The sequence below is a fragment of the Aquila chrysaetos genome, chromosome 20 (genome assembly GCF_900496995.4).
Source record: "Aquila chrysaetos chrysaetos chromosome 20, bAquChr1.4, whole genome shotgun sequence".
Classification (NCBI taxonomy): Eukaryota; Metazoa; Chordata; class Aves; order Accipitriformes; family Accipitridae; genus Aquila; species Aquila chrysaetos.
Genome location: NC_044023.1, coordinates 16,154,601 through 16,173,454, shown reverse-complemented (window position 1 = coordinate 16,173,454; position 18,854 = coordinate 16,154,601). Strand labels below are relative to the sequence as shown.

Below are 18,854 nucleotides of genomic sequence, written 5' to 3'. Positions count from 1 at the left end.
CTTTGGGATTTAAACCACTGTGATACTTTGCATGCAGTGCAGAAGGATCGCAAACTCTGTGTAGTGCCTAATAGAAAGTAAAATTTTATCACTTCTTCCCTGGAAAGGGGGCAGAGTTGACATGCAGAACGTGACTGTTTGTAGGAACAATGAGGCAGAGGCAGGCGGGTGTATCTTAAACATAGGGAAATATCTTCAGAGTGATCTCGAGTCTTCAGACCAATCCTGCAAAATTCGGGTCTCTCTCGGCTCGGGACACTCAGAATTTCATAGGATCAGAGTTTATACATCTGTAAGTTTGTCTGAAGGCACTGGGAGTTTTACTTGTAAGGGTTGTGCCCTTTGGTGGAAGTTATTTATACATGTGTGTATGTGTGTGTATCTTGACACACACCCTTAGATACTCACAGTATAGGTTTCAACCTGTCAGAACATATGTGATCCAGAAAGTCTGATTGACTAGTAGATAGTGTGAATGCCAACCTTTCTTCCTTATAAATTGGTAAACACTACTGTAAAACATAGCGAGAATATTTCCTCCCCAGCCGCAGGCGAGTAGCACGTACACAAAAGGCTACTGAACGTCGAGTGAGCTCCCCGAGATCCTGCGAATTCCAGCATCCTGATGCAGTCCCTAAATAGCGCAGATGGCATTTTTCTCTCTGATGATTAATTCAATATCTTACCGAAAAAAACAAAAACATGCTTTTGATATGAGAGATCAAAACACCAAGAGAAGCTCCTAAGATTGCAAGGACCTAAAAAAAAAATCAATTTATTTTTTTCCTCCTTGTACTTCTTGAAGACACCAGCCTGAGTAGAAGATAAGGATTAAAACAGATGTGCTTAGTGCTAGTTCATCTGCTTAAATCTAGCAGTCTCTGAGATCAGTGATTAAAAAGCCATCTCTAACTTTGATGAAATCCACTGCAATGGTAATACTGTGTCTCTGATCGCTTTCTTATGGGCCTCACGTCTGCCTAAACCGGACATAGAAAACATTTCACTGGAGATGATACATGGATTATATGGGTCAATTATACACTTAATCTGCCTTCTGGGGATTAAACGTGCATAGATTGACCCTGCGTATTTGGCTTGTCCTTGGCAGTTATCAGATCAGGAAGGTTGCCTTTACCAAAAAGTCTGGTAAGAACTTAATCACGCAGCGATACAGCCCGCTGAGGTGGCACTACTCATGGTGCTTTTTGCAGAAGGCAGTTTTACCACTTCACTGTCACTGTGTATGTTCGGCTTCCTCGAAGGTCTGTGTCACAGCCGGGATACCAGACGGAGTATTTTCTCCTGAAACGAGAAAACGAGCCCGTTCGCCTCTGCGAGATGGAGGCGTTTTTTTAATCTTGATGGCGGGGTGGGATCGGCGGGGTCCGGGCGGGCGTAGCGGGGAGGGCGATGGGGGAGACCGACGGTTTGCTCTGCCCTGTGCCGTCCTCGGTGCAGAGGGACGGTCACTCCAGGTTCTCTCCCAGCAGCAAAGGAGAAGCCACGGCTCAACTGAGCCAGCGTCTCCTTCCCACCGCCCTCGGGGAGGCACGAGCCCTCGGCAGGGGCTCCAGCGCCGGGTCCCGTCCCCTGGGCTCAACGCAGCTGGGTTTTTAGGAAGCCCCAGTGATATCCCAAGGCTGATGTTGCGGCTGGTGGATTTTCGTTTCCTTTCCCCAGCCAGGAGCCCAGCAGGAGCGCTGGGGCTGAGGACACGGCTCAGGACTGTCCTCGTATTTCCAGAGGCGGCTGCCCTCGCTGGTAACTGACTTCCGAATATCAGAGATATTGGGTAATAAGGATGCAGGGCACTGTGCGAGTCTCAGATTTCAGCAAAATCCTTATACAAATTTCCAGGAACCTGACTGAGCACTTCTCACTGGTTTACTGGAGGGTCCGCAGGCAGCTCAGCATATTTCTCAGTACCTACTGATTGGGAGCTTGATGCCACGCCGGAGCGTACGGACAAATTACAAGATTGGTCCTAGGTCAGTTAATTGAGCAAGTCCTCTGCAGACACTTAGGCATTAGCTTATTCTTAAAATCAAAGCTTTTGCCTTCAGTGGGGTTACCCACTTGAATTCTGGCAGCTCCTTCAAGGCGTGCTTGCAGGATCATGGCATTTCTTGCTAGAGTGTGAGCCTTGCACGCCACAATCAAATGCCAAAAGAAAGCCCTTCTCACCCTCCCTTCTCCTTCCCCTCCTCGAACCCAAAAGCCTGGTCGTGAGTCAGTGGAGCTACTCACTGTGAGTTAGAATTACTCACAGGAGGACGGGTTGCAGGATCAGGGGAAGAACGGATATCAGACTGTGCGCTGGGCTCCCATCTAATATCTGCTTGCAGCCGCACTCACCACTTTCTCTTAGACAGACAACAACCTGTTTCCCTCCTACGCAGCTAGACTGCTCATTAGGGCAGTAACTCTCTCCCACTCCCATCCTGATATGGCCTCCACTGAGCTATTTCTTCTGCGTTGTTTTTTGCTTTTTTTTTTTTTTTCCCCTCTTCCCTCCTTTCCCGAGTGAGTTGTGAAATGAAGACAATTAGGCAGATTGATCTCGAGGAAGTGCAGCTTGCTTTTTTTCTCCCCGTGCATCTTTGGAGGTGCCGGAGCAGCGCAACTTTTGCTGCAGAGGCTGCCGCAGCCCTTGGCTGGCTCGGCAGGACCCGGACCGGGACCTGGAGTCAGTCCCACTGCAGGGACCTTTGCTGGGAAAAAAAATTAAATTGTGATGGCAACTGCCCATATATCTTCTAGGAAGGGACAAATTCTCTTTGTAGGTGCACCGTCCCTCTGCGGCCTCTTTTTCTTCCTGCGTGCCCTCGGAGCCACATGGGAGCGGGGAGAGGAGCTTAGCACGGACACCGCTCCTCGGAGCCAACCCTCGTCCTTTTATACTCCCATATGTGAGCTTCACACAGCAGCAAGCGTGCACTCGCGCGTGGCCTCCTGCCTCTCCTGCATTCCCCTCAGCAAGGCTTCTTTCCTGAAGTGCTCATTTAAGTGGGCTCCATTTAATTTCTTTTAGGGAGAGTCTTAATAAAATAAGTCCTAGATCTGTCACTGGATTTTACATGCTCATAAGGGGGGTTTTTTTCCCTCCTAAATGTCTTTATCGGAACAGCTTTTCGTGTTCCAGTAGACATTTGGTTGAAGACAGTTAATTTGATTTCTTTTCCAGAGGAGATTTTCTATTAATCATTCTAAGAAGGCAGACTGATTGCTCCGTTACGTTAAGGTCAGCATAGGCTTGCTAACATCATCCGCACGGTGCTTTTGAGCGTCAGAGATTTTTGTTTTAGGGCTGGCACTGAGTGAAAGATCAGTTATTTTCCGGTGGACGTGGGTAGCCGAGGTAGGTTTTGGGGAAGAGGTGCCGTCGTGCTGTATCGCAGGCAGCGAGGCATCCTCGATCCAGAGAGCCTTCTTGCGAGCAGCCTCTCTGCTCCCCGAGCGGGAGCTGCCTGTGCACGTTTATAACTGCGTACGAGTCGCATAGTACGCTCTGAGCTGAAGCTGCCTTCCAGCTTCGTTTAAGAGGCCTCAGCTAATTGAAGCTCCACTCTTGCGGGCTGTCGGGAAGGAGAGCCTGAAGGTGCTGGCGTTCCCCGGGAAGCCCAACCCACGCGGGTGCCTGCTGAGTCCGGGGGTGCGAGGAGCGTGGGAAGGGCCGGGGCGTCCCGCTGCACGCAGATGTGTGGGGCTGAGCCCCCCGCCGCCGCCGGCAGCTTCGCTCCCTCCCTCCGGGCTGCGCAAAGGGCCTTTGCCCAAAGAAAGTCCCGGTGCGCGCAGGGGCGAGCCGACGGCCCCTGCACGGACAATGAAGAATTGTCCGATTTCCAGCAGCGCCTGCAATCCCTCTTTTCCTTTGCTCCCCCTGCGATCCAGCCCCACACAATCGCTGCCGTTGCCCGCGCCGGCCAGCGGTGCGTGCGAGATTAGCCGTCCCAGGTCACTTCGTTTCTCTTGATCTGCGGCTCTTTCCTTTCCCGGAGCTCTTTTAAACCTCACCCTGGATGTATGATATCAGCATTCAAAAATGCTTAGCAAAACTCAGGCGCAAAGTGCCTTGTCTCCAGGCGTGTAACCCCAGGAACGATACCAGGGGAGCTGCTCCCTCCTGCGCTCAGGACCGAGATACCTGGGCAGCCTCTAGCTACTTTTTTGGAATTTGCAGGTTATAAAAGAGCCAGCTAAAGTTTATCGAGTCCCCCTTTGTGACAGCTTTCAATTCAATCTGACAACAAGTATAATTAAAGTATTCCATAGCATGCATTACTGTATTGCATCTTATGGAGCAACTTTGCATCCAATTATACCGTCACTGCCTTGCACTAACAGGGCCCTGGAATCGGGACAGAAAAATAGCAGCACTCTGTGTGGATATTGTGTTTTACTAAGCTGCTTTATATAGAAACTCAGATTTTAACATGTCAACTTCATTTCTTTTTTGAAAAATGGAAATAAGCAGAGAATATTTTATAGGTTAAAAAAAGTGTTTGAGAACAAGCATCCATACAGAAGTGGTTTTATGTGTGCACGCCTTTACATTTTTTTTATGCAGAAGCTCTTTCATTTAGGAAAACCCAGGTCTGCAAAATCCTGCAGAGCAGCAGGTTTTGGGGCGTTTTATCTGACAGTTCCCAGCAAGTGCTGCGCACTTTGCTGAGCTGTATCTACAGCGGAGGGGGAGAGGGTCCAGCACCCAGAGCCAACCTGACCCTGTACCCAGGGCCCCGTGAGGAGCTCAGTCAGCACACGGGATGCTGCGTGCCAGCACACCGTGTAAAGGCAGGGTCTTCCAGCTCAGGGATGCACATAGTCAGGAGAAGTTACCCGAAAGGCAGCGTTTTCTGCAGATGTAGAACGCGGTGGTGCCCAAGGATCGGGTCTGTCCCGTCTCAAAGGGGAAAGGGGGCACCCGCCGAGGCTCTGAGCCTGCAAACGCACAGGTTTAGGCATGGGGTGTCCCCGGTTTGAGGGTGTAAACGAGAGAGAAGTTAGAGGTGCCATCAGGACCAGTGTCAGTGGCCTTCCTTCCCAGACCACCGTGAGCATCGGCCTCTGCATCCCTCCCTGCACCCTGCCGTAGATAAATAGCTGTTTCCACGCAGGTCTCCCTTGCACTTTTCTCTGCCTGCTGCCCTCCGTCGAGCCCCGACCAGCGCACAGCTCGAGGGGTTTGCCCTCCTCAGAGCAAGCGTAGCAGCGTGTGGCTGGGCTATATTCGGAGATGGTCAGCGCGTGGGCTGCCGTAGGTGTTTGCTCACAGCAAACCCCGGCGGGCTGGGACCGGGGCATCCCGGCTGTAGGAGGAGATGATCCAACATTGCAGGAGCTCTTTCAATGAGATCCTCCCCAGGGGAGAAAGCTCGGGGAGACATTGGCATGTCCTGCCTGTGGCTTGTCCCCAGAGGTACCCTGCCCTCACCTCTGCCAGGGACGTGAGTATGTGGCTTTTGCCTAGGCAGAGATTTTGGCGTCTGGCTAGCGGGGTAGACACCCTGACGTACAGCTTGGGAACGCCTGAATAAGCACGAGCCGTTCTATCCCCAGCAGCAGAGGTGTTCCTCCCCAGATGAAGGTGCGGTACCGCCTGCAGGTCCCTTTCTGGCTCTGGCTGGCTGCATACTTGCAGTGGGAAACCTTTGCTTGCGTGATGAGAGTGCACAGATTTCTTGCAAAACCACTGACGGGCAGAGTAAACAAACCTGCAGCCACCACGGCGTGTGGAGTTGCAGCTGCACAAAACACGTGTGGGTGTTAACCAATTTTGTGCAGCACTGAAAGCGGACAGCGTTGGAGATGATCTTCTTGGTCATCTTTATTTGCTGGGGACCTTGGCCCCACTGGCATGAAAAATGTCCATCCTCCTTTCCCTCCCTGAAAAGGAATAAAACAATTTGGGGGTAAGAGCAGAGAGAAATTTGCAGCGAGGAGCATGCAGGATGAGTTGTGCCCTTTTGGCGAGTGGGGAGTTGTGCAATCCCACCAGCACGTGCAGAAAACATACCCACGAGGAGTCCCACACCTCCTTCCCATTAACACCAGTGGCACCGACCTGCCGAGCCCCGTCGGGTCCAACTTCAAGCCAGTTAAGGGTGAAGCGCCAGCCTGAGCGTACCCTGTTGCTGCGATCCCCAAACAGTGGGTGATCTCAGGTACCATATGTACTGCAAAAAGCGTGCGGCACTTCAATGCGCCTGGGTCTGCGTTTCAGCTTTCATTCTGAATTCTCTTCCCTGTTTGAAGGCAGAGCTCTTACGCGATTCAAAGTTTTTTTGTGGTTTATTTTTGGGAAGGGAAGGGGAGGGGGGAATGATAATGTAATTCGGTGATGCCATTTGCATCCTAGACAGATGATGAGTTGCTCTGGCTAGCAGCTTAACCCTATTAGGCAATGCTGGGACCGTGACTTTATTAAATAATAATACGAATTATTTTAATATTGAGCCCCTCTGACTTTGTAACTTCCTCGTATAGCTATGTTGTCAGTGTGAATGAAATCTCGTAGTTACGGAATATAAAATAGAGTAAAAGGCATCCAGAAATCACAGTGCTGGGGTGGATGTTGAAGAATACACTGTGTGTGCTTGCAGTGGTAGCATTATAGCGATACAAAAAATCCCAGGGAAAAACAGTGCAGCCGTTTATTTCAGTAATAGCTCGTTGCGAGCGTGACCTGGGAGACTCCAGACAGATTCACGAGGCTTTGATAGAAAAAAGTCATAAATTTTATTTAAAAAAAAAAAAAAAAGACCCTGGGGTTCCAGGGGATTTCTATTAAATTGTTAGCACTTTACTAGGTCTCTAAAATTTAATGGAGAGGTTTAATTCAGAAAAATGAGGGTCATGTCGCCTCTTGTGAGGACCGCTTGCCCAGGCACAGGCAGAGCCCTGCCAAGCACGGCTGCCGGAGGATTTGCTCGTACAGGCGAGGTGCGAGTGTAGAGTCCAGAGTTTGGCAAAGAGTTCACGTATCCCAACCACTTCCGATTTGTGTGCTCTGTTTCTGAACATACCAAGCCAAAGACCCTGCAGAGAAGTTAAATTAGACACACTTCAATCTGTTACCAAAACTTAGATTTATTTTCTGAAAGAGAAGATACTTTCCGAAGTGTGTGAATTGGGGGGGAATTACCTTTCTAGTAGCAAACCGAGAGAGCTGCCTGTGCCCTCTCGGTGCTTTGCTGTTGTGTGCTCCGTAGAGCTACACTGAAAGACCTACTTTTGATGTCAACTTTTGCATACCTAACGAGAGTATACGCACTTAAAGAATTACATGCAATAGAAAAGCTACCTAATGATCAGACAGTGTTATTATCTGGCGTGCGGCAGCGTAGCAGGACCATAACTATTTATTTACTCTTTGCGGATAATGTTCTGTTATTTTCTAGTCTTTGGCAATAGCAAGAGAGCATCTGATATATACAATATTGGTGTGTATCCAATTGTTTGTGAACATCCCAAGTTTTGAAACATGGTTGTGAGAGAGGAATATAAGCTTAAGCTTGAAAGGCTAAAAAGCAGAAAGCCCCACACGTAAATGCTATTATGCACTTAATGAGGCAGGGTTTAAAAAAAATCAGCCACACAAGTTGGTTTTATCAAAGAAAATGTATAAATAACAACCAGTGATTCAAACTGCCTCACAAAGGGAAAAGCAGGGACGGGAAGCTAGCACTTCACTTGTGGCATTCAGATAATAGTATTTACTACACTAATCTTTTGGGCTTAGCAATTGACAATCAATATATTATTATCAACAAGCGTTAACGCAAACAAAAAGCTTCCATTTCTTTTTTAACCGTGTTCCCCTAAGTCCCTTAAATTTAATTAAAACCGGACAGCTCTCCCCCAGTACAAATTAGAGTTAAAATCATATTAAATATTTGTTCTACGGGAAAACAAAAGTGTCAGCTTGTGCTACCGGGTTTGGCTGCTTTTTTTTCTTCTTCTTTTTTTTTTTTACACACAGAGGGGAAAAAAAAAAATACCAGCTACTCAAAGTTAAAATAAAGTCTCTCTCCCTCCCTCCCTGTCTCCCAAGACTACTGTCTATAACATGTTGTTCCTTATAGAAAGTGGGATATGGTGGCATTTGCTTGATTAACTTGCTCGACAAAAGTGACAGCTGCTGTGGGTGCATGTAGCTAAGCTGCACAGCGCAGTTCCGCCTTTGTACATCTGTCAGCAAAAAAGGAGGAATAAAGAGTGAAAAGAGACAAATTGGTCCCAAAAGGCAATCCATTCAACTCAGGAGGTTTGCTCTATTCAAGCACTCGCTGGGAATCTCAAGTGCTAGGTAGCTTATTCAATTTCATTCATTCTTTAGAATGAGCCCACAAGTGTTTAATTTCTTATTCTGTTGAATAAAAAGGGGGAGCTTTTTTTTTATTGGAAGCATTAATTGTAAGACTAGCTGATCAATGCCTGTGATATTAACTCATTGCTTATTTTCTGGTTAGCTGTGTGCTCTTAGAGCCACAGCCACTAAACTTCATTTCTGTTACATGGGCAGTGTCACACCAATTTCTCTGCTTCCAGGCAGAATACTTGGTCCCCTGAGCCTTGGCCCCTGCCAGGCTTGGGGGAACGGACCAAATCCTCGGCAGGTGTAAATCGAGAGCGTCCCTGGTTTATTCGTTAGCGATGCCACCCGTGGCCACGGCCGGGACACGACCGAGCCAGATGCTCTTTGCCGGTGGGGCCGAGCCGCTGACCCCGCTGCGGGTTTGGCCCTCTGCACCCGAGGAGGAGGAGGTTTTGTAGCTCAAAATGCTGACCTGCCTTTGGATGGCTCTTCTGGTCCCCGGGCAAACGGCAGGGGAGGGGGAGCCGGTGAGCAGGGCACCGTGGAGCGATACCCAGCGCAGAGGATGGGTTTTGTTGAGTAGTGGGAAGAAGAGTTGATGAACGCATGGGATGGGGATTGCTGCGTGGGCAGGTCTCCGCTCGCCGTCCAGAAAACGTACGCTCGCAGGGGAGAGATGCGCCTCTTCCTTCCTCGTCGTGTGGCAGAAGGTCCGTCCCTGCCTCCTCGGCGACACTGGGGACCGGAGCTACGTGTGTGCCTGAGGGACCGTGGCTCCTCGCCCGCCTCGGCTGGGCCACGTCCTCCTCCGGGGCCACCGCCATGTACCTTAACGCAAGAGTTTCAGACACACTTGTGTCACCAAGGCCCTGTCCCTGCTCTTCCCCCACTCTCCCGGCTGTGGGTCAGCCTGGGGGACGGCACGTCGTCTTCCGCAGCAAGACAAAACCCGGGTTTCCAAAACGCTGCCTGAGAAATAGCCGGGGCCCAGCTCTGCAGCCCAGCCGAGACCTCGCTAGCACTGTCTGGGAGCAGGGCAAGAGGCACGCTTCGTCCCACCACCGAGCTCATCCACAGCCAGCATCCCGGCTGAGCTGGCCTTCGGAGGAGGCTCTCAAACTGGGATCGCCTACGCTGCCATGTACGGTCAGGCTTGCTGGGAACAGCTCTTTTTTTTTTTTTTTTTTTTTTTGAAAGAAAAGAGTAGGAAACTGCATTGGCCATGAGGCTCTGTGCTTCATGCTTACTGTCTTTACCGAGTTTTTGTAATTGCAATGACTGCTTGGGATCAACAGCCAAAGAAACATTGAGGGAAGGTGGAGAGGAATGCTTTGGTGGCCACAGAAGATTGGAAGGACAAGAAGGGTCCTTCCATGACTGCTACTGGGCAGCCTGGGCTTTGGGTTGCAGGCCTGCAGCCAGCTTCGTGCGTACAAACGTGGCTGTGCGTGCGTACAGGGCACGCCGTGAGCAAACGCAGGAGCACGGTCCCTTGGGCAGGCAGGCTTCACCAGAAGAGCTCCTGCTCCCATTCACCGAGCAAGTCTTCCCGCAACGCTGGCAGCTGTGTGGGTAGAGCTGGTCCCTGCGAAGCACGGTCCTGAGCTGCTGTGGCCGCATCCCGACCTTCCCTGCGGAGACGACACCTGCCAAGGGGAGGTGGCTGCCGTGAATGCGTGTGACAACGCCGAATACTGAATTTGATCTCAGAGGCGCCCAGGATGGGGATGGACACGGCTCTGTCGGCTGTCACGCACTGTCAGCAGTTGTAAATCAGCACAGCCGCGCTGTGCTTTCCACCAGCTGAGCTTCTGGCCCATTGGACGGGGATGCAAACACCAGATACAAAGAGTCGGTAATTTTTAAATTCTTTTTTTTTTTTTTTTCCTGGCTGATGGAGTCGCTTTGAGAGAGGGCTGTTGCCTGAGAGCAGGTTCGGTTTTCCTTTGGGAAATAAGACTCACAGTCAGCCCCTTCCTCTCTCCCTTCCCACCTCTGTGGTCCCCTCGCTCCGTGCTGGCCAGCTCGGGGATGCTGCGGAGGCAGCCGCCCGACATCCAGTCCCTCACCTTTGAAACACCTTGAATTCAAGGGTTCATTTCAAAGCTGCCTTTCAGCGTTTCAGAATAAGTCCATGTCCCGGACAAAGAGCGGGAGGCAGCCGGCATTCGGAGCCTCCTTGTGCAGTGTGTGTGTCACCGTTTTAAATAGATTGCCCTGCTTGGATTGGTTCTGCTTGGAAAGCGAGTACTGAAATGAGAGGTCATAGGGGAGAGTTACTATGGTAATTGAGTAGTATCACCAGTAGTTTTGCTCTTATGAGCATTAAAGCACATAATAATAGACAAACAACAGTGGTTAAAGCAAGCAGGTAGGATTACTATGTTCTTTTGTCGGAAGTATATAATGTCTTGTAGTCAGTTTTAAAGACTTCTCAACCCCCAAATCCACCCAGCAGTCACCTGCTGAGTAATTTTGTATGCCTAATCTCTAGCCCTTAACTACAAGCTTTCTGCTAATTTGAGGCAAATGGGTATTTTTGACACTAAATAGGGCAGTAAAGAATCCCTGACCTAGAAAAACTCCATTCCAAGGCACTGAGAGCAGAAAAATATTCTTTCAGCATCCTTGTGAGACCTTTGGAATGACATAAAATAGCTTTGACTAAACTGTGCTGCAGCCTTCGATTAATGGTTTGCAGAAACTTGCTGAACATCCCTACTACAACTTCCCCCATAAAACTTGTCACTTCAGATTGCCATCAGCCACCACAACAATAATCATTTCATGCCTATTGCTAATTGCAAGCACAGCTGAGGCTCAGCGGGGTGCTCTTGCACAGTCCCAGGCCTTTATACCAGCCTCAATCTGTTGTATGGCACTTGTTCACACACAAAAAAACTACCAGTAAAGGCAGAAAGAGGCAGAGTCACAGGTTCCTTGTAATCCCTCTGCTACCCTGCTGACAACCCAGCCCTATAAGCATTCCTGGTTTTGTCCCACTCTTTACAAAAGCTGAAGTGACCTTAAGCTACTAGTATGTAAGCTTTTGAATGAAGAATACAGCTCCTTCAGGTGCCTTAAGAAGCAGTGTTGCATCTGGCTTACGAGATTCTGTTTGCAGCACCCCTGGGGTGAGCTGTGGCTTCCTGTAACATGTAAAATATGAGTGTGAACTCAAGGTTCATGGCAAGGAACAGGAGGTCATGCTTCCATTCAGCTCACACCAAAGAAGACGGGGGTTTGCAGATGTTCCTGGGTATGTGTAATGACACCACCTCCCGGAAAGCGCAGGAACCCAGCACAGGGCTTTTTTTTTGATAAAATGTGCCACACAGTGTGTTACTTGCAGATTTATTCATATCAATTTTTGCAACTTATATATTCAGAGACAAACTTGCTATTTCAGCAACTTATTGATCATGCTTTTGCATTCAAAAAAAAAAGGCGGGGGGGGGGGGACAACACGAGGAAGCTTATTGCTCAAGCTGGTTGGGGTGTTGGATGGGCAGCCGTGGAAGCCCACCCCTTGGCATGCTTCAGCTCCTCTAAGGTCTGTCCAGGAGCATCCCAGCCAGCCCATGGCCCACCTCATCTACCCAGGCCAGCACCCAGCAATGAGCGTCGCTGTGAAAGACAGAAGGGGAACAAGAAAGCTAACCTGAAAGAGGGATTAAATTCCTGGCGGTGCAAATACGGGATCTACTTGCTGTTACTGGGCTCCGATAGCACCCAAAGAGCATCTGTTTGCATTTCCTCTGCTGTTAGCCAGGTCGCACCGCACGGCAGGCAGCGGGGGCCGCGGCGTGCCTCCGCGGGAGCCCTGGTCCCTTCCCTGCTGACGTCCCGGTGGATGTGTGGCATCCACCAGGATGCACCCTCCACAGCCATTCCTCACCCCGCGCCCCCAGACTGAGCGTAAATTGTCCTCTGAGCGATGGACAGGGATGCCAGCGAGCATCAGTAATGTGTGTGTGCAGCAGGGAGTTATATGTGGAGCTGAGGTCCGTGGGACAGGGAGCATCAATGAGGTCTACTCGGTCATTACAACCAGGTGTGAGTAGTTTTCAGAAAATACGTTTACACTAGTTACTTCAGCGTGCCCATGCCACAGCTTAGCTGGCGCTGGGGCTCCAGAAATGTGCCCGAAATGTGTTGCAGCCCCATGGCAGCCCCATGTATTTGGGCTGTGCCCTCTGCACCCGGTGTACGGGGACAAGCCCCCAGGCTGGAGCTGGAGCCCCGAGGAACCCTGCGTCCCCGGCACGCACACCGCTGCCCTTCGGGGAATGGCAGACCCACCCGGGGAGAGCGAGGCGGCCGGTGTCCTGACAGAACCACACTGTGCTCTTTTGTCTGAAATGATCACGTTTCTGTTTCAGAGCATTTGGCTTTGTTGTTGTTTTTTTAATAATATAATCATATGCAAATGTTATCTTCTTTGGTAGGTTAGTCATGAATCAGAGGGCTTGTGCATCTTATAGCACATCAACACTAGTGATAGCTAAAGGGAACATTTAATTTATGGGCTAACTTATTTTTATGAATATGCAGGGCTTAAATTCAGCAGTTGGTGTGTGCTCTATGAAGTGACGTGACGGTTTTGTGTATCAAGATCAATGAATTAGACTTTGTCTTTTTCTCATAAAGCAGAAAGTCTTTGGAGTAACTTAGCTTTGAGAAAGAGAGCTCCTTTCATGCAGCCGAGCAATACGCCTGGCTGAGCCCTTGTCAGCCGGTGCTTAAGAGGAGAGGGGTGCGATTCGGATTCGGCTCGGAGGAGTTTGCATCTCCCCAGAATCCAGCGTGTTGGAGTGCCTACCAGAAACACAGAAAAATGTTTCATTTTTCTTAATCTGAAGGGCTCGCAGCAGCAGTCACTTGCCAATAACCTCCGGGCAGAGGTTATAATTTCTGTTTCGGATCCATACAGCCGTGTAGGTGTGCACGGCACGGGTCAAACAGAAATGGCAGGACCTGCCTCTGCCGGGGACTTCTCATCTCATTTAGAGGTGCCATAAACACCAGGCAGATCGTTTTGTGGGAGACGAGAGGCAGCAGTGGAAGGGAGAGGGCGTGCGTACGTAACATACGGTCGCGTCGTTCCTCAGTGGGTTTTGATTTAAAGAGGTGGTGGAAGGAGGCGTTTGGGTGACCTGGGCATCCGTGTGCCAGCGCAGCCCTGGGTCACAGCTAATGTCGCCCGAGAGCATGACTCATTTAAGCATGCTGATTGCAGAAAAGTAACATTATAAACGTTAACGATTTCTCTCTGTTTTGCCCATGTGGGCCTCCAGCATTACCAGGGAACCCAGCCAGATCACCCAGTGACAGCAGTCGCTTTGTGCTTTTGGTCAGGCCTACACCAGCTAACCCGGGTGCCCCGCTCACAGTTCAACCCCCATCTGATGTCAGGACCTCAAGTGACAGCTAACAGTGTCTGAGCTTGACTTCTGTTACGGAGAGACCTCCTGCTTGCCTGACTCAGTTTCATTCGAGCTCTTAGCTCTTGCCAGGTCTCCATCCTGGAGACAAAGGGCCAGTAGGAATCTCTGCCACAAGTTGCACAAGGTGTAAGCATCGAGCAAGAGATCACCCCATGCCGTTTCTTTGGTGACTCTTCCATCCCTTTATTTCCTCCATTTTATTAAGAGGTGGTGTAGAAATAGAAGTACAGGAACATCTTCACTGAAGTGGGGGCGAAAAAGCCTTCCCCATGCAGCATGACTAATCTCTGCTGTCTGCTCCTGGTGGAGGGTAGCAGCTCCCAGGTGCATTACCGTATGGTTCAATAATGCGTGTTGAGCCCACATTTTTGTGATGCTGGGACTCATTTGTTTGCTTTGGTGAGCCTTGTGCCAGCTTGCGGGTGCTCCAGGACAGCAGTGCCTGCGGGTCTCAAAGCTGCCAGCTAAGCCCTCCCCAGGGATAGCTTATGGTGTTGGAGCCGCACGTCCAGCAGCACCATCCGCACGCTGCTCGCAGGCAGGCGCTGGCCTCTCAGCTAATGTTGAAGGATGGAGGGTAACAAGTCACCGGCCTCAGTTTTGCAATTGCAGAATATTCAGTTGTCTCCATTCACCTGCTGCGCTGGCAGCTTCAGCAACTAGAGGGAAGAGGGCAGGTTTCTGCGTCAGAGACCCCCAGCCGAAGGTGCAGTGATTGGAGGCAGTAATACCTGCGTTCTTAGACTGATGCAAGGTTTTAGGCTAGTTGGGAAGGAGCTGCATTTCAGACTAACCTGGATGGCGCTTCATCAGGATTTTTATAAACTGGTCCGGTGGGGTTTTTTTATCTTTAACTGGTTGTAGGTTAATTGCAGCTGGTCTGCAGTACAGGTTTTGATCTGTCTGTGTGCTTAGAAGAGATTGCAGGAGAAGGGTGTGAGCGTGCATACGGAGGCGTGATGGGTCCCTGTATGCAGACCACTTTGTAGTCAACCGCTGCGCTGAGCACCGTGGGGAGGTTTTGTGATTCCCCCCACACACACAGAGCCCCCGCTTTTCCTTCTCTCGAGGGCTTGCCGCTCGGCTGCGTGGCGTCAGACGTGCGATGCCAGCCCTGCGTGAGCAGGGCACTGATCCACAGCCCACCGGCGACTTCCTGCACTGCAGGGCTGGCAGGCTGCTGCCACACAGCTGCGAGGCTTTTTCACAGACAAGCAGCAAAATTTCAGCCCCTGGAGGGGCCCTGTGAGTTCAGCAGCTTGAAACAAGCTCATTTGTTTGCCGCTTTGCCATCTTTCATAATTGTGAGGGTGAAACCAAAGCATTTCCCACGCAGCCTGGGCAGGCGCCTGTAGGTGCTTACACCAGCATCCTCACCTGCAGCCAAACCTTGCCCCGCGCGAGCCTCCCCTGCGCTCGCCGTCAGGGAACCAGACTCACCCCGTGGCTGTTTGTGGTTGAATTTCAAGACGGTAAGTAGCTTGAGCGTGGGTCTGACACACTTAAAGGCAGGACTGTGCTCTCACTGAAGGGGGGGACGGGTTAAAAAAATGGATCGGGCCAAACGCACGCCACCGCTGGCAAGTCCCGTCAGTGGCAAAATCAGATTATAAAAACCTTGCGGTGTTGCTGGTGGCCATTACCCCTCTTAATAAGTTTGTTGTTGTTGTTATTCAAATTTAAAAGCTCACGCATGGAAATTCTGTGTAAAAGAGGGTGCCTGTGTCCCCCTCTAAGTCTGTCATATCCCATGAACAGGCTGGCTAGCGGGCAAGGCTGGTGCTGGGCGCAGCCTGCGTCACGGAGGGCACAGCACGCAGCCCTCACGTGGTTGCTGGAGAAGTCCTGTCTCTCTTGCAGCAATGGTACACCAGCTCGATGAATGTTGTCTGCACCTGGCTGACAGACCGCATGGACCTGCAGCTTCACATTTACCAACTGAAAACTCTCATTAGGATAGTAAAGGTAATCGTCCCGTGTGTTTTCAATAGCATCTTGCTGTCAGAAGGAGCGTGTGTGTATGTCTGCATGTGTGCGGCATGTTCTCTTAGGCAAACTGTTGTCAGCAAATAAATTAAGCCATTCATTAAAATTCTTAAAAGTTAAGATACTTGGCATTTAGTGAAGGATAAACAGGAACTTGAAATGCATATAGATGCAAAATGCAGGTGTGCAAGTAAGAATAGAGTAACTGCTTGCACGAAAAAAGGGAAACACTATTGCTATTTCACCCTACCTGGACAGTAAACGCACCAAAATGAGCCTTATTGTGGACAAACATGTTGATCACACCAATGAACTCCAGTGTTAAAATGGGTTAAATCAAACCAAAAGTTTTTAACGCTGTTTTACTAGAAACATTTAAGCCCGGCTATGGCTTGTGATTATCGTCAGAATGCAAATGAGGATTGTTCTCATAGTTAATTGAAGTTGTTTCTTTTACAATGGGTGTATATAATCAACTCTAAGAGATCACAAAGGTGAGATAACATACCCTGAAAGTAACGTTTTTTTCCTTGAGTGCACGTGTATGTGTATATGTGTGTGTGTGCGTGCCTTGGACTAATGATAATTATTTCAGTGTGAAATCACAGTGGTTTACATGAAATAATAAGATCACAGAAGGGGGTAAATATATTTTTGATCATTTTAGGTTCTATCTAATGCTTTTTGGTCTAGTATTTTATAATGTTTATGGTCTTGTGTGCAGTGAACACATTGAAGGCATGAATAAATTAAAACTGAAATGTATTAAATGTGCTTTTCATAACTGAAAACAACAGGCACAGACAAATTATTTCTACTTGTCAGCTAGCTGAGGAAAGCTTTCTTCCTTGTGCTTTATTTATACCAATATTACATTCAGAAGCAGCTACAACAAATCCAAGGACTTTCTGAAATAGCAGAACAGTAAATAGCTTCCATGCAGAGCACAGAGCAGAATTAAATGAACTGCAAGGCCAGAGTTTTATCTCACAGAGTCAAGAAGTTTTTAACCATAAATTCAAATGAGAGATATTAATTGTAATAACAAGGGAAATACAGCTGACCATGGAAATACAACTCCAGCTTCAGAATTAGGTGAAGAAAGAGAGATTTAAGAAACACATGACGTGTGCTTATGTTTATACATCAACAATTTTCTCTGGTATCCTGGACTTAGCTTATTTAATCCCAATACTGTAGGTAGGATTGTTTAATATGGAGCATTCCGGGAACGTGTAATCACGTCTGCGGTTACGGGCAATAAGCGTTCTGCTGCATGAAGAAAAATAACTGACATTACGGGCAGGATGAACGCATCCAGCAGCAAGGGAAGTTAGTTGGAGCAGAGCCCTTATCTGTTGCTTCGATGTCTTTTTAGACCCCAGCCTACCGTACGCAAAGCTCCCCTGAGCAGCCCCCAGTACATCCCTGCTTTGAAGCCTGCACGCAGCCTCCCAGCCCGGCCACCCTGCAAAGGCAGGGCTGGAGTCGCACAGCCATAATTTGTTGCCAAAGGGACCTCTGCCACGGCAAAGCGGTGGCCGGCAGAGACGGGACCCCCCCCCCCCGCGGCCTCTGCGCCGCCCAGGGCGATGCAAAATGTCCGCGGGGCTGGGATTTCCCTGGGGTGCCAGCCTCTTCCAGTAGCGTCCCCAAACGCAGAGCGCGGGGGCACGGGCTGACTCCCGGGGAGAAGCGGGGTGCCGGTGTCGGCCCTGACCTCTGTGCTGTCTCCTCCTTCCTCCGTGCCTCTCCCCGCTTTAGAAAACGTACCGGGATTTCCGATTGCAAGGCGTGCTGGACTCCACCTTAAACAGCAAAACCTACGAGACCATCCGGAACCGGCTGACGGTAGAGGAGGCCACGGCGTCGGTCAGCGAAGGCGGAGGGCTCCAGGGGATCACCATGAAGGACAGCGATGAGGAAGATGAAGAGGACGACTAGGGAAGCTGGCCCGCAGGACCGGCTGGGGGTCGCCTGGTATCCGTGCATGTACCTCGTCTGTAACTCAGTTAGCCACATTAGGAATTTTTATGTCAGCTCTAAATGCCCATGAGAAGTTTACCAATACAAATGCCATGTTAGCTGTGTGGTAATAAGATTAGCACCTCTCTTTGATTCATTGGTTTCCTAATTTCATATCTATATGTTCATAAGCAATATGGAGCACCATTGTTTAATACTGTTAATGGAAAAACTACATAGAAAACATGCTAGGTGTGTCCCTGTTATAATTAAAGTTTAAACAATGCTTCATTAATGTACTGTATATACATTGATGGTAAATTGTTGTGAAGATGAGTGAATCGAGTCCTTTCATTTCTTTGTTTCTCTTCTGTGGATGCCAACTGCTTAAAATTAATAAAAAACCCAGCTTTGTTTTTAAAAGAAGAATGAGGCAATTAAAAATAATTTTTTGTTCTCTCTGTTCATTTAAAAACCAGAAAACAAACAAACCCAGACAGCCGTTTGAATCATTCCGCATCCTTGTTAATGTACCAGGTTCTTCCCTTCAATATGCAGTTAACTCCATAGAGGCTACATCCCAAAGGATTAGTCATTCTAATTGCCACACCAGATTAATCCTATCATTATGGATATATCATGCCACATTACAAGTCCAAAGCAGTTGTTTTATGTTGACATTTGCTCCTCTAAATGTTACATTTTTGTTTAAATTTCAAATAACTGTGTATGTACAAAGACAACTTTATTTACAATCTTAGACTATACAAATGTGTTTATAATAATATATTGAATATTTATTTCAGTAGATTGTAACCATAATTTACAATTCCTCTGTTTCACAATGGTTTTTATATATGTCATGTACATTGCATTTTGACCGGTAACTGCATGTCCATCAGTCCCCCCTCCAGAGCTTTTACTTTCTGTGTAAAATAGTGATCCATCTTGCTTTTTTTGCCTTATACAAGCCGACAGTTGTAAAAGTGTGGGAACTGTGGCTTCTCAATAAATAACTATTCAGATGTCCTAAGAATAAATTATGGAGTCTTTTTATGTCTGCCTTAGAAAAAAAAAATTACAAGCTGAGATGTAAGAGCCCCCACCTCTCAGAATAAAGGCATTTTCTTTTCTCA

At 48.9% G+C, this 18,854-nt stretch overlaps 1 protein-coding gene across 26 annotated transcripts in view; it reads left to right on the top strand.

Annotated features, from left to right (window-relative positions):
• The window catches only part of CADPS (calcium dependent secretion activator), a 222,736-nt gene extending 203,882 nt beyond the window's left edge, over positions 1–18,854 (top strand). For all 26 annotated transcript variants that reach the window (XM_029996009.2, XM_029996006.2, XM_029996004.2 and 23 more), the window contains 2 exons: positions 15,628–15,732; positions 17,518–18,854. In XM_029996009.2, the coding sequence (XP_029851869.1) occupies positions 15,628–15,732; positions 17,518–17,697 (285 nt within the window). In that variant the 3' untranslated portion in view covers positions 17,698–18,854. The remainder of the gene's footprint in view (positions 1–15,627; positions 15,733–17,517) is intronic.